Below are 15,903 nucleotides of genomic sequence, written 5' to 3'. Positions count from 1 at the left end.
TCCTGACTCCAGGGCTGGTGCTCTATCCACTGCACCACCTAGCCATCCCTATCTTGTTTATCTGCACCACCTAGCCATCCCTATCTTGTTTATCAATTCTAAAATTCCTTTCCTTCTCCTTTTTTCCTCTACTTAAGTCCCATCTCTTGGAAGAACTCTTACCTGATGCTCTCAGTTGAAGGCAATTCTCACAGCTCACATTATTGCTTTTACTCTGGATCCATACCATATAATATCATGTATTGTTATTATAATAATAATAACAATAATAATAATAATAATAAACTAGCATTCCTATAGAACTTAAAATTTGGCAAAGTACTTTACATGTATTCTCTCATTTGAGCCTCACAATAACCTTATGAGGTAAGTGTTATTGTTACCCCCTTCTTACAGATGAGGGGACTGAAACTGAGAGAGTTAAATGACTTATTCAGGATCCTACAGCTACTATCTGAGTCATACTTATCCACTGAACGACCTTGTTTTGTATAGTAGGTTCTGTATTAATATCTCATCCCTCTTCTAAATGTTTTGAAGTCAGAGACACTCTCTTAGATAAATGCTCTCTAATTAATGGTACTTGTCATATATTTGTCCAATTTATATTAGTTATATTTTACATTACTTATCTCACAGGGTTTTAATGGAAACTACTTTGTAAACTATAAAAAAAGCCCTAGGGCGGCTAGGTGGTACAGTGGATAGAGCACAGGCCTTGGAGTCAGGAGTACCTGAGTTCAAATCCAGCCTCAGACACTTAATAATTACCTAGCTGTGTGGCCTTGGGCAAGCCACTTAACCCCATTTGCCTTGCCAAAAAAACCCCTAAAAAAGCCCTATCAATAATATATAAATACAGGCTGTCATTATTATTACTATTTCCATTGTAATTATTACCCCATTACCCCCACGAAGTGGTTGTATACTCCAGAATATGTTCTTGGAGTGTGTCTGCAGGTTTTCTGGATCTTATTCTCTGTTAGAAAATTTGACCCGGATCAGTCTGAAATTCTGAAGGAAGACAATTCTAATTGTCTTCATCAGAGATTTTGCTCATATTCATATGAAACTAACACTATGGATAGCAAAATTGATATTCAAATTCCTCAGGAACTGACCCACAGGGACCCTGAGGGCCCTCTGGAATCCCATTTATCTGGGCCAAACCTGAACAAATCTCACATTATCCCCTAGAGTTTTGAAGTCTGGGTTGTGTTTAGTTTGTGTGGTTCTTAAAGCATGAGGGCCAGGTAGATCAAATCATGGAGAACCTCTACTAACCTGACCTTTCAATCTTATGTACATTGACTCTGGATTTTCAGAATCTATAACCAACTCTTGCCTCCCTGTGGATGGGTTATCTGAACTGAAGTTCTGATTTAATTCAGGGATTCTTGCATGGGGTCCATGAACTTATTAAAAAAATTTTTGAAAGCCATATTTCTATATAATTGGTTTCCTTTGTAATCCTATATATTTTATCTTACATATTAAAGCACTGTTCTATGAAGCAGTCTGTAGAACTCACCGGATTTCTGTCAAAGAAATTCATGATACTAAAAAGTGAAAAATCTTTAATCAGTAATAAGAGCTAAGTTCAAATTTGTATACATGCAACCAAACAGAATTCATAACAAAGTTATTTGTTTATATAATCCATTATGATTTAATTAATTTACTTATTCATGCAGGCTGAATTCATCTAGGACTCTTTGAAACCAAAATTTTTAGTTACATCCCTCAAAAGAAGATAAGACCCAAAATACTTAAAGGAAATAATTTACAAAGAAAGAGACTGGCTTATTTTAGATTGGTAATTTGTACCTGTTAATGATATGATATTATTATTTATCTTGGCTATTGGGTAGATCCTAGGTATAAATTCTGAATAGAAGAGCAGGATGCAAAAAACCACAAAAATCTAAAGCTTTTCTTCAATTGAATTAATCCATCAACAAGAATGCAATTGTTGAATGCTGTCTTCTAGGCACTTTGCTAGATATTAGAGATACAAATGATCACCATTAATCAATCGATCAATCAACCAAATTTTATTAATTGCTGGCAATAGATCGTAACCACTAGAGATAAAGAAGTATCACCACAATAACAAGCATTTATGGAGCTCTTTAAAGTTTTCAAAGCACTTTACAGCTATTACTTCATTTTGTCCTCACAACTACCTTGGGATTTTACAGATGAAAAAGTAGGCTTAGAGAGTTTAGGTAATTTACCCAGAGTTACAGGGCTTGTAAATAACTGAGGCTGTATTTGAACTTGGATCTTTCTGACTCCAGAGTCAGTGCTCTTTCCATGGGACCACCTAGCTGCAAAATTGAAATGGTCTTTGCCTTAGACAATTTAAAATAGTGCTAACATCCCTTTTATTTGATATATTTTTTTACATCTAGAATGACCAAAATCTCATTTTAAAACCTAAATAAAAATACATTGTATAAGCAAATATAATTTTTGAAATTTTCTTTTCTCCTGAGTCCTTTCATTAATAGTTTTTTACATTCTTTTTTCTTACTTTTAAAAGACTTTATTTATTTTGAGTTTTACAGTTTTCCCCCTAATTTTGTTTCCCTCCCCTACTCCCCCACCAAAGGCAATTTGCCAGTCTTTACATTGTTTCCATGGTATACATTGATCCAAATTGAATAAGATGTGAGAGAAATAATATCCTTAAGGAAGAAAAATAAAGTATAAGAAATAGCAAGATTACAAAATAGGATATTAGTTTTTTATGAATTAAAGGTACTAGTCCTTGATCTTTGTTCAAACTCCACAATTCTTTCTTTGGATACAGATGGTATTCTCCATTGCAGATAGCCCCAAATTGTCCCTGATTGTTGCACTGATGGAATGAGCAAGTACATCAAGGTTGAACATCACTGCCATGTTGCTGTTAGGATATACAGTGTTTTTCTGATTCTGCCCATCTTGCTCAGCATTAGTTCTTGCAAATCCCTCCAGGCTTCCCTGAATTCCTAACCCTCCTGGTTTCTAATAGAACAGTAGTGTTCCATGACATACATATAGTACAGTTTGCTAAGCCATTCCCCAAATGAAGGGCATTTATTTGATTTCTAATTCTTTGCCACCACAAACAGGGCTTCTATAAATACTTTTGCATAAGTGATGTTTTTACCCTTTTTCATCATCTCTTCAGGGTATAGACCCAGTAGTGGTATTGCTGGATCAAAGGGTATGTACATTTTTGTTGCCCTTTGGGTGTAACATTATAAAATTTCATCAATGATTAATCACATATGTACCATGTTTATTTTTTAACACATTAACACAATGCCCTGTTGTTTATGCAGGGAAATAGAAAAGGACTGATTTCTAACAAATGATATTTTTAAATATTATTTTCTATTTTAATAACTGTAAGCCTCTCCCTCATGTTATAAAATGATAAGGAGGAGGTTCTACTGCTTTGTCTTGAAATTGAGTAAAAAATAAAATAAAGCAAATTTCTTGTGACAGTTATTTTACAATGTGAAAAAATTAAAATTGATGTATCAACATAATATGGCAATTGATAGGCTGCATTAACAAAAGAGAAGAAACAAATTCTTGAAAAAGTATTGCTTGGCATGCATTTTAGATCAAGGGTAAAGAAAAAAGGGTGAGAATGTATAATGTAGAATCTGAACTCAACTATCTTCCTTCTCTCTCCCAAAAGAAAGGGTTAATATGCACTTATTAGTAGTATTAATAATGGAACTCAATTAATAGTATTAGCCTGAAAAGTTTCAAATAATATAAAGGAATGAAAAAGATAAAACATTATATAGATCTTTTAGAATCATTTTATTGAAATTTTAGGTAAAGAATATTTTCATTTTTGTTTTGAATGATAGTTCTTGGAATATCTGGTAGACAACACTTGCCAAGTAGCCCCATCTCAAGTCTATATTCATAGGGCAGCTAAACAGATCTAACCTTTGCTTGGTCTAGATGTGGGGAGGGGTTATAATAAACCAGTTGATCCATCCCCACAAAGAGATAGTTTAATAATAAAGGAGACAATAGAGTATTTTGACCCAGTGACCCAAATCACACCATTTGAGTGAAAAGCTATAAATGACATAAAGCAACATCAACTTTAGACCATCAGGGAAATAAGAGAAAGGAGGTCATTAAATGTTAGTGCTCAGAAGTAGTACTGGTTGATTTGATTTCTGATTTGTTGTCAGTAATCTTTGAAAGTTTGTGGAGAAAAGGAAGGTTCAATTCAACTGAAGTATCAAAGAAGGACAATTTTTCTAATTTTCATAAGAGAAGAGACATCAAATTATGAGTTAACGAACTTAACCTGACAAAAACCTAACATTAATTCCTAGTAGATATTATTAAAGATATATTTATTAAACTTCTAAAATTAAAGAAGTAACCACACAAATGAAATATCATTTCATCAAAAATTCATGAATTAAAAGATTCATCCTCATTTTGGGGTGATAGGGTTTTTAGACTTTTTGATCATGAGAATGTTTAAGATAGAATTTAGCTACATTTTAATAAGCAATTGACAAAAGATTTTATGTTATTCCTATGGAGAAATTGATAAATCTAGGGTAAACCAAAGAAGTATATTTATATATATTTGAGATAAGTTGAGTGTCTGAATTCAAACAGTAACCATTAATGTCTCTTTGGATGAAGGTTTCTAATAAAGTACCAAGGCATTTATGATGTGTAACATTTTAATTGATGAGGCCTATATTGGATACTTGTAAGGATAGATAGCTAATATATTTTATGACTGAGTCAAAGAATGATTAACTTAATCTATGAAATTGAAACTTAATAGAGATAAATTTCCTCATATATATGTATATATTAATTTATTACCTGTGTAGTCATGGGCAAATCACTTAACATTTTAGTGTACCTAGGCAACTTTCTAAGATTATATATGTTGCATAAGAGTAACTGATACTTACATCTAGGGCATTTCCATATCAAGAGATATGTTCTGTTAAAATAATAGTTCCAGGTCAAAGAAAACCAAACCAAACAACATTTCATAGTTCAATTTAGTTAGTCAACTTCCATGTGTAAGACTGGAGAGATTTGTGTAACAGTTCATATGAAAAAAAAGATAAGAGGAATTTAGTAACCTAAAAAGGTGGTATGAATCAACAATGTGATTCTACAACTTGAAAAAAGGTAATTTGAGCCTTGGCTGCATCAAACATGATATAGGATTTGTTATTGTTGGTTTTTTTTTATTACTAAGGAGGTCATAATTCTGCTTTGGTCAGACTGGATCGGATTATTGTGTTCAGTTTTGGACACCATAATTCTAGAAAGACATTAATAATGAAGACAATCAAGATATGAGGGATCTTAAGATAAAGTCACTTGAGGATGGTTTGAAGGAACCAGATAAGATAAAAATACTTGGTGGAGGGGAGGATTTTAGTTTTCTGCAAGTTATGTGGAGGAGGGGGTGAATTTATTCTTTATGGTCTTAGAAGACAAGGGTAGGAGCAATGGGTCAAAGTAATAAATATCTTTAGGCTTCATATAAGGGGAAAAAATTCCCAACAATTAGAACTGTCCAAAAATAGAATGAATTGGTTGAAATATGACACTTCAAGAAATGACTAGAGGACAACTTGGTGGTATTGTTGAACACTTTCTGTTCATGAATGGGTTGGATTTTGAAACCTCTTTCCAGCTCAGAGATCAATTAATTAAAGGTAGGAAATCATGATGCTAACATGTATTTCCTATCATACAAGGTCAGAGTAGAGAAGGACTTTAGTGGTCGTCCAATCCAACTCTCATTTTATGGATATGAAGACTTAGACCAGAAAACAGAGGTCAAGTGACTTGCCTACAGTCATTCTGGGAGTAGCAAATAGCAGAACTGGAATTTGAACTAAGGTCCTCTGTATACTAATCCAATACCTTTAGTTTACTTGGCTTTGGTTTGTTTGCTGATTTTGATAAAAGTTTTTTTTAAGAATTAGAAAAAGGTCACAAGATACCCTATGATGGATTTTTTTTTAAAAAATTGCTGCTTGAGATGGAGGAAAACTAAAACTTTCTAGCTGCCTCGTAATATGTAGAGGTGTTACAAGGTGGAAGGTGAGCACCAAAGTGCTCTCCATATCAAAATTTAAAACAAAAATAATTATCTCTAAAACCAAATAATAAGATTTAAATTAGATATAAAATTACTACTTGCTAGTGATAAATGGTACAATTTTCCAATAGCCAGCTTTATACATTTGAGGTCCTGATCCCTCAAATTTCAGCATATCTAGAATAAATGGTAAAAACTCATTTTTAGTACTTAAGTATGTATTAACTTTCCAGGACCTTTGGATTCCATTCAAGGTCGTAGTACTTAAATTTATTTTGTTGTCTTTCTCATGAGCTTTAACTTACCTATTTAGTGCAGTATATGCCCTTCTATCCATAGTGATTACCTTTATATTTTAGCTTTTAAGGCACCAAAGTACTTAGCACTGAACACTTGGAAAATAACTTAATGCTATGATCTAGTTTCTGTGATGAAGACTTCTTTTATTAGGAAATATTATTACCAAGGCTGCAAAAGTGTCTTATGATGATAACAAGGTGATTTGGGGTGGGGAATCACTTTGGAGGGAAATGGCATTTTGGGACTGTTAGCTAGAAGAAGGAATTCCATGTAATAGTTCATTGTGCAGAGTTCCTCCATCAATCCTTAGACAGCCCAATTGACACTCATCATTTCAAAGTCATTGGAGGCCAATGCATTTAAGAGGAATGTAAAGAGTAGTATAGGCAATAAACAGAAGGCTTATAAAAATAGAATGTGTAGTAGGGAGGAGACTTGGGAGATCTATAAAACCCCCAGAAACGAGAAAAATATAATTAGAGGATCCAAAAGACATATTGAACACAATCTCCAAGACTATTTCAGGCAACAGTAAATGTCTCCTCAAATATATCTTCAGTAGATAGAAAGTAAGAAACCAGTCCACTGGAGAGAGGAGGATATGCAGGGCCATAGAAGGGCCAACAAAAATCAGCTTCATTCAACACATAATTTTCATCTTCTTTATAAGACTCATTGGTGCTTAAAATAAGGATTTTTAATGCTGAATTTTGTATATTGGGGGTGCATAAAGGAAGAGAAAAGATGAATTATAAATTAAAATAGTACATGAGGTAGGCTGTACTCAGAATAAACTGGGTAAACTGGCATAAGTTCTCTTACATTTTCTTTTCCAGTATATTATTGGTTAAACAGCTTTTCCCCCCCCCCCCAGGTTCTACCAAAGTTAGGTTCTATAATGATTAGGAAATATTTTATTTTCTTTTGTTTTCTAAAAAAACAGACTATCTAAAGTAAGAAATATCCAGTTTTTCAGTACAAAGGAAGAATATCATAGAAGAAAGGGTGCTGGACTTGGAGGCTGTCAAAATCTGGGTTCCAATTGTCATTGACTTTTCTGACAGTTTCTCTGAGGTGGTTTTTGCATCAGTAAAAGGAATAAAATACCTGTAATATGCATCTTGTCAGTGTTTATTGAGACTTGAATGATGTAATGCTTGTAAAACAGTGCAGAAAAACCAATTCCCATATTTAGAAGGAAGTAATGTTTTAGCACCTTAATTTTCAAAACCACAAGCATTGATCACTGATGTGTGTGTATGTGTGTGTGTGTATGTGTGTGTGAATGATACTGTTCACCCTACAAATGGGATGAGCTTTGGATTCAGATTTTTCATTTCTTCATAAAATCAGTAGTCATTGTTTCGAATCAGAAAAGGGGAAGATTATGTTTAAATAAGAGTAAGCACATCATGATTTTGGAAGAAGCAATCAAAGAAAAGACAGTGTCCTTGAAGACAACTTTGAACGGGATTAAAAAGGTAGTTAATTTGTTAGTGAATCTTTCCTTTGTGTCCCAATTTATGTACAAGTAGTCAATTGATGATTTTACCCCTTTTTTGAATCAACTAAAGTCCCTTTGGAACAGGTGGCTTAAAAAGTGAAACAGTAGAAGGTAAAGGACCAAATCTGATGTTTTTGAATACTTGTCAAAAGCCAGCAGATAGATGAAATTTCACCTCAGAGATAAAAAATGCTAAAACAAACAAGATGTCAAGTTCTCACAGCTAATTCTCTGGTGCCAGAATATGCAAAGCATTCCACTAAAAGACAGGAACTTGCTGCTCCTGTGTTGAGCATCAACATGATGTAATAAATGGGAAGAGCACTGACTGAATTGGACTCCTGGCTCTGCCAATATTAATCTGACAAAATATTCAGCTTCTCTGTTCTTCACTTTGCTCATTAGGGAAATGAGGAGGGTTGGGTCAGATGATCTCTCATGTCTCTTCTAGCTGTAAGTCTATGATAATATCATCTGACAGAGAAGTGACTGTGTCAGGTGGCTATTTTTTCATCATTTTGAAGGTTATTGAACCCAGAAGGATCTCAACTTTTCTAATTAGTTTTCTAGGAGAAAAGTAAGATAGTAAATTTGAGAGAATAAAACGAAAGGTTAATAATTTGAGTTCTAACTGTGCTCTTGGCACCAGGAGCAAATTCATTTGGGGTGAGGTGGGTGTTCCTTGACCCTGGTCAGATGTGAATGTTCTAGGTAAAAGGGTTACTTCTCATGGAGAGATTCTGACCTAAATCCCTAGAGGCTTGCTAATTTTTACCTATGATGCTCCAACTTCCAGGAAGAGGGAGTTGGTTATGAGTGGGAAGTGATGGTGAGGAAAAGGGGGCCAGGAGAGGGGAAGAACTGATAGGACTGTTAGCTTGGGATAGGAGAAGGAAAACACTGATTATTGTAAGACATGGAACTGGCACAGAACCAAAACGCATAGAGATAATAGAACACTGTGAGGACACATAGTCCAATGATATTGCCTTGGATTCACAGACCCTAGATAATTTTATATAACTATTCAAATCTTTCCCATTCACTGAAGTTCATGAAATTTTGTAATCAAGGGATGGGAGAGGCTTATCTAGAACCAGGTTCTGTCTTGCTATTGGAGTAATGCTGGATGTAGAACTGGTTTTCTGTTTTATAGAAGAAGTTTATTGGTAAACATTATCTTAATACATTTGATTTCTTGATTAATTCAAAATAGAGGTTCTTACCTAATGAAGATATCCTGACTAGAGTATCTTGTTAATCACTTTAATAATGGAGGTGGATGATTGATTAACTTAATAAAACCACACTTTCGATAATGTTGAGAATTTCATTTGTGTTTCAGGATGTGGGATGTGGGATGTGAGTACAGTTCTACATCTTTCATTGCTTTTAAAAAATTTTATTTAGGGTAATGGGGTTAAGTTAAGGTTATACAAATAGATAATTATTGTCTGATTTCGGATTTGAACTCAGATCCTCCTGACTCCAGGGTTGGTATTCTACGCACTGCACCACCTAACTGCCCCGCTTTCATTAACTTTTAACAAACTAGATTGGTTAGACCCTTAATGTGCTTTTAACTCTCATTTCCAAACATTTCAATTCAGTACAATTCAGTACCATTATAGTAACTCATATATTGAAGGTACTCAATAAATACTTGAATTGAAAAACTTCTAAAAACTTGATACTCTTTGCTTTTTGGTGTGTAATTCTTTTTTTGGTGAGGCTACATAGTAGCAGAGAAGTTGTAGGGGGAAGTTCAGAATATATATATATATGTATGCATATACATATATATAATATACTTATGAGCCTATGAATAAGCAGTTCAGAATATATATATATATTTATGTATATATGTGTATATATATATATATATATTTATATGAATATACTTATGAGCCTATGAATGAGTAGGTCCTAAAACTGTCCTGGAAGAAAATGAAGAGTAGTAAAAATAATACCTGATGTCACTTAATTAAAGCATTTCAGACTTATCAGTATCCATTATGAACAGTCCTTATACAGATGATTCATCAACATTCTTTATGACTGAACACCTCTCTACATTAAAAGTCAATCATTTGAGAAGAGTAAGAAGAAGCAGAAAAAGATCCACAGAAGTGAATAGTTGAGTGACCATACATTGAGCAGTGCCATATTCTTTAATCTTTTAGTATGTTTAGGCTTCTAATTGCCTGCCATTATATAATTTTTTTTCTATATGCCAAGATTCATGTAGTTTGCTTTTCTAGGCTCAGACAGCACACATTGTGCTGGAAGATGGAACCAAGATGAAAGGTTACTCCTTTGGCCATCCGTCATCTGTGGCTGGTGAAGTTGTTTTCAACACTGGACTGGGGGGGTGAGTAATGCTTAAGCCCTTTTCTTCTTCCATTAATAGTTAAGGGTACTGGGATGATCTTAGACAGAATGAGAGGGAAGATTATCCTCTAATTTAGGATACGGATCCATTTGATTTTGTTCTGATACCAAGCCTCCTGCGTAAATCATTAAGCAAGAACCCACTAAGGCATAGTAATGGTAGTTTGCTAACTGCTCTTTCTACTTCCAGGTAGCTTGTCCAAAGGTAAACAACTCTGACAACCTAATTTGTCACAATAGAGCATGTGTCTCTGTTAGATCACCCATTTCTGATTATGTGTGAATCTGATTAGAGTAGAAAATAATGAAGTTATTAAGTACATCAGAATACCTAACTCTTTGGTTTCCAAGAGAACATTTTTGCTAGTGTAATTCAGAAGGATCATAGCATCATAGGCTTTAGAAGAGGAAGGAACCTTGAGTCATCTCATCTAGGGATTTGATTTTGCAGATGAGGAAACTGAAGTCCAAAGAAGTTAGGAAATTTTTCACAAGGTCACATAGACAATGGATAGCAGAACCAAGCTTAGAACCATGACCTATAACTTAAAATTCAGTGTTCTTTCCACTATATTTTGTAACTTCTTTATTTATGAACAGGATTTTTAAAACCACAATCAATTTTTTTGTGCTCAACACCAAACACTGAAGAAATAATTGATTTCCTGGTTCTTTTTTATAATCTTGTAATTTTATAGGGTAGGTGAAATAACACAGAGAATTTCATGTTCTTCACATTATTAGTTGTCATTGAGAGAGGAAATGTCTAATGTTGATGCCTTTTAAAAGACATAGTGCTAATTTAAATGAAAGAATCACCATATTTTTCATCCAGGTTGTTTTTTTAATATGAGTTTTAATATGAGTTTTGGATTTCAGTATTTATAAAATCTATTCAACATCTGAGATTTTATCAGTAACTTAATAGTCCAGGACAGAGGCACTAGAGAAACAACACAGCCAGTCCTTTCCTATAGTGTCTGGGAGTTAGGCATTCTGGGTCTGGAACAACTATTTCCAAAGCGTTTTTCTGTCAAAACACTTGCTAAGTTCCTTAGGGAGCTTCTAGTTGAGCCCAACTGATGTCCAAACTATTGACTGAGATTTCATTATTTTATTAATGCACACTCTCCCCTAAACTCTTAACTGCTTGTGAAATAAAGAGCACTAGATGGGTTTTTAAATAGTTCCACTGGTGAGAATGTTAAATTACAGTGTATGAAATCTGTTTGCAAAGTTTTGCTTCACAAGGCAATTATTTAAGCTTTTCGACAGCACTAATTACTAGCTGTGTTAATATACCTGCCAACAAACAACTGTTTAATATAGATCAGAATGATGGAGGGCACTAGAGTTTTCTTCCCTGTGATAGATTATAGGTAATAAATCTTGTCACATCACAAAAGTCAAACAGGACCTGATGGATTAATTTCCTTTCAACACAGCAGTTCCCTAGCACAAGCTATATTTATTCATTTACGGATCAGAGTTAAGAGTTTGTTCAGAAGGAATGGCTAGTTCTGTTAAGGAGAACTGGAGGAGAAAGGAAGGGAGTAAGATTTATTTGTTAAAGACATCTCCATTTGATGTTGAAGTCTGGAGGTGTTTTAAAAATTGTTCCAAGGACCTCATCTTCTATTGAAAGGACTATACTGAATGGCATTCAGATAGATTCTTATTATCATTGACTAAGAGTAAGAAGGGACTTTAGAGATTATTCATTCTGTTTCTCATTTTATAGATGATGTTACTGAAACTCATAAAAGTTAAGTGACTTGCCCCAAATCATTTAATGGCAGAGCTGGGACAAGAAACCAGCTTAGGGTCATATTGAATCTTTTATCTTTTAGTAATAAAAGTGTATCTTAAGCAGGACGAGTTGGCTGAGAGATCTGTGATGCCTGCGCAACCCAATGCATTTCTTGGCTTTTAGTCTTTAGGATGAAACCATGGAGAAGAAGAGAGTACAACAGAAAACAGTAAATTCTGCTCTTCCCCCATCACTGTTATCACCGTATGTAAAACAAAAATTGAGTAGGATACTAGGAAAATTCTGTAAGGAGAGAGATAGGCTCTCTTACTTGACACCATCCTTTCATCATCTAAGTCCTGGACAATCCATAAACAGAGTTATTTTTCTGACATAGCATAAGACCAAAAGTCAGAACATTTGAGTTTTGCCTCTGTGACCCTGGGCAAACTATGTGACATTTCTGGTTCTCAGTTTCTTCATCTGAAAAATAAAGTGATTGGAATAGGTGTCCTTGAAAGAATATCTTGGCATTTTAATTATATAATTCTGTTCTTAGATATGAAAATTATTATACTTGAGAATGATATAGAGCATGAGTCAAATGATTTGAGGAAGAAATCTTTAGCAGAAACTTGGGTAGTCTTCAATCTTGGGCAACTGATCTTAGGGAAAAACTACAAAAAAAATAGAAACCTGGAGCAAATTAGAGCTAAAAATGAAACATTATATTGAATAAAATACTTCCTGCAGGGATTCTTTCCAAAAGAGTTGAGGAATTTGGGAATAAATTTGATAATAAACTTTCTTTTGTGGTTTCTCAGTTATTGACTCTCACTCTAAGAACAAAATTCATTTTATATCAGTTAAAAGAGGCAGTAGAATTGAGAGAAAACCACATTGAATGAAGAAATAGAGAAACAAGATGCAAAACCAAACTGCCACTGAAATCACTATGAAATAAGACAAACATTTTACATGTTTGGACTCGAGTCTTTTCATCTCTAAGAGTTGGATCATTGTCCTCTTAGTTTATCTCTTACATAGAGACTAGACCAGAGATTTTCTTGATAGAGGGAATTGCCTCATAAGGAAACTTCCTTGAATTCAGACTGGCCCCTTCTCTGTAACTTAGAGAGTGAGTAGCACAGTTAAAAGAGGTTGGCAATTCCCCAAGATTATAGATCCAATATGTGTTAAAGGTATGTGAACCCAGGTCTTTCTGACTCCAAGGCTATCTATCAAATACTTCATCATTTTGCTGTTTGTGCATTTCAGCAATGTGTGCACTTATCCTCTGATTCTGCCATAGCATAGACTTGTTTCAGAGATTAAACCATAAAGGGTCCATAAAGTAAAATAGCAAATGGATCTTTAAATTGGTTATGGTTCCTTTGGTCACTTGTTTTTTAATAGAAAATGAAAACAGGAGAAAAGCTACATGAATGAAATAGATCATGTATGTAGAGGGATAAAATTCAATATTAATTTTGAATGTATACATATATACTTATAGGTATATGTATATATTTTATTGATATAATTAAATATAATTAAAATTATATGTATATGTATTTTTTAATTTTATATATTTATTTATTCTGGGAACTCAAATTCAAATTAAAATATGTATTTCCAAATTAGCTTCCATTAGTTATCTCTAGCATTATTTTGATAGAATAGCTCATTCTCAAGAAAAGAGAAAAAAGATAAATCAAAAGTATTTCTATAACTTAGTGATTTCTAAAGATAAAAAACTTTCCAACTTTGTGACAAATAATATTTTGATAAGAATATCAAATTTAAAACCAAAGCATCAATTTGGACTTTTTATATGTGGTAAGATGTGCAAAATATAGGTCTTTTTTATTTTTTAAGCAAAACAGATAAGTAGAGAAAGGCTTTTTTTAAAGAAGGAAATTCAAACAAAAGTTTTAATAATGTTTTAAAACAAAAATATTTTAATAATGGCTTATATTAACAAAGTAGCATTTTCAAAATACTTTCACCAACATTATCTTATTAATCATTCTATCTTTTTAAAGAACCCTATCAGGCAAGCAGGACAAAAATTCTGTGTCCCATTTTCATTTAAGAAAATGAGTTTTAGAATGGTTAACTCTTAAGAAAAATAACAGGGGAGGGACAGCTAGGTGGCACAGTGGATAGAGCCCTGACCCTAGAGTCAGGAGGAACTGAGATTAAATTCATCCTCAAATACTTAATAATTACCTAGTTGTTTGACTTTGGGCAAGCCACTTAGCCCCATTGCCTTGCAAAACCTAAAAAAAATAAAAAAAGGAGAATAACAAGGTCTAGAACTTGCCCCTTCTCTCTTGACTCATTTTTTCTATTATAGCATGAAATTTGTATGTTTGGTTCAAAAATATTTTATGCATTATCATATATTAAAACAAAAAAGCTTCAATTTGCAATACTTTTAGTAATTCAAAACTATTGGAAATAAACTTCTTTCTGTTGATAACTTCTTTATGTATTTACCTAGGTACCCTGAAGCTATTACAGACCCTGCCTACCGAGGACAGATTCTTACAATGGCCAATCCAATAGTGGGAAATGGTGGTGCTCCAGACACTGCTGCCCTGGATGAAATGGGACTAAGCAAATATTTAGAGTCTGATGGCATTAAGGTAATGATTGTCAATTTGATAGAAACTTTCTCAGGCAAAGGGAAGCATGAATTTACTAAGTTTCTCAACTCAGCTAATCTGAGTAATTTGGGGTTTCCAATTTTTTTTTCTACAAATAGAAAGCAAATTACTTTCCTACATGAGAATAATTTAGATATCAATTATTTAGAATATTGTCTACATAGCCCAAACTCATTCTTTTTTTTCATTCTGGATATGAATAACTTGTTTAGATGAAAAAAAATCACAGATTTTTCATAATGTAACCTAAAATATATATCTTGCATTCAATTTACATTCAATTCTATTCAATTAATTTGGTAAACATTTGTTAAATATCTTTTCTATTGGATAGAAAATTGTGCTAGTTCCGGGAGGAGAATACCTACAGGATCAAGCAAAGACCAGCTATCAGATAATAGCAAAGCATAAATTTTAATCAGAGTCACTCAATACCAGAAACCTAGTTAGGACATTATAATTTAAGAACAGAAATGTAGTTACTAGAAGGCAAGGGTTATGGCACACCAGAATAGAAAGTCAGTTCCTGGAATTATTCCAGAAAACTAGAGCTTTTGGCAACTTAGTGATGAACATACTTGCTATTTGATTTACTGTTAAAGTTTGCCATGTCCATTAATTCTTTATAAATAGTTGTGCTTGCAAGACACGATTGTATCTCGAAGAGTTATTCTCTTAAATGTTCTTATTTTTAGAAGGGTATATGGAATTATAGAATTCTCAAAATTAATGCAAAATAATTATTATGATTTGGGCTCGTAGATGAAGTCATTCCTATGGAAACTAATTCATATGAGGGAAACACAAAATAGATTATTGTAATAACAATTATAAATCAATTCAAACTTTTTTTTTTAAAGGTGGCAGGTCTGCTGGTACTGAATTATAGTGATGAATATAATCATTGGCTGGCTTCTAAAAGTCTAGGCCAGTGGCTACAAGAAGAAAAGGTAAGAATTTTTATATGGAACTCTCCATTGGTTTAAGGCCAATGACTGGCCAATGTGCATAGTGAAAGAAATTATACACTGATTCAGAACAGTCAGATCCTTGAGACAAATTATTCATTTCCAATTATTACAGTCTACTCATTGAGATATGAGCATGAGAATTTTTCAGATGAATTGGATCTGCTGGGACTTGTGTTTCCCTGGCATAACCTTTAAGAACCTAA

At 33.5% G+C, this 15,903-nt stretch overlaps 1 protein-coding gene across 1 annotated transcript in view; it reads left to right on the top strand.

The window, feature by feature from the left end:
• Positions 1 to 15,903, top strand: part of CPS1 (carbamoyl-phosphate synthase 1) — a 165,114-nt gene that overhangs the window by 22,340 nt on the left and 126,871 nt on the right. The window contains exons 3-5 of the mRNA XM_074191459.1: positions 10,178 to 10,287; positions 14,564 to 14,708; positions 15,590 to 15,679. Coding sequence (XP_074047560.1) covers positions 10,178 to 10,287; positions 14,564 to 14,708; positions 15,590 to 15,679 — 345 coding nt within the window. The remainder of the gene's footprint in view (positions 1 to 10,177; positions 10,288 to 14,563; positions 14,709 to 15,589; positions 15,680 to 15,903) is intronic.

The sequence above is a fragment of the Macrotis lagotis genome, chromosome 6, assembly GCF_037893015.1.
Source record: "Macrotis lagotis isolate mMagLag1 chromosome 6, bilby.v1.9.chrom.fasta, whole genome shotgun sequence".
NCBI lineage: Eukaryota > Metazoa > Chordata > Mammalia > Peramelemorphia > Peramelidae > Macrotis > Macrotis lagotis.
The sequence above is the reverse complement of the archived record's forward strand: the minus strand, read 5'-3'. Positions and strand labels throughout refer to the sequence as shown.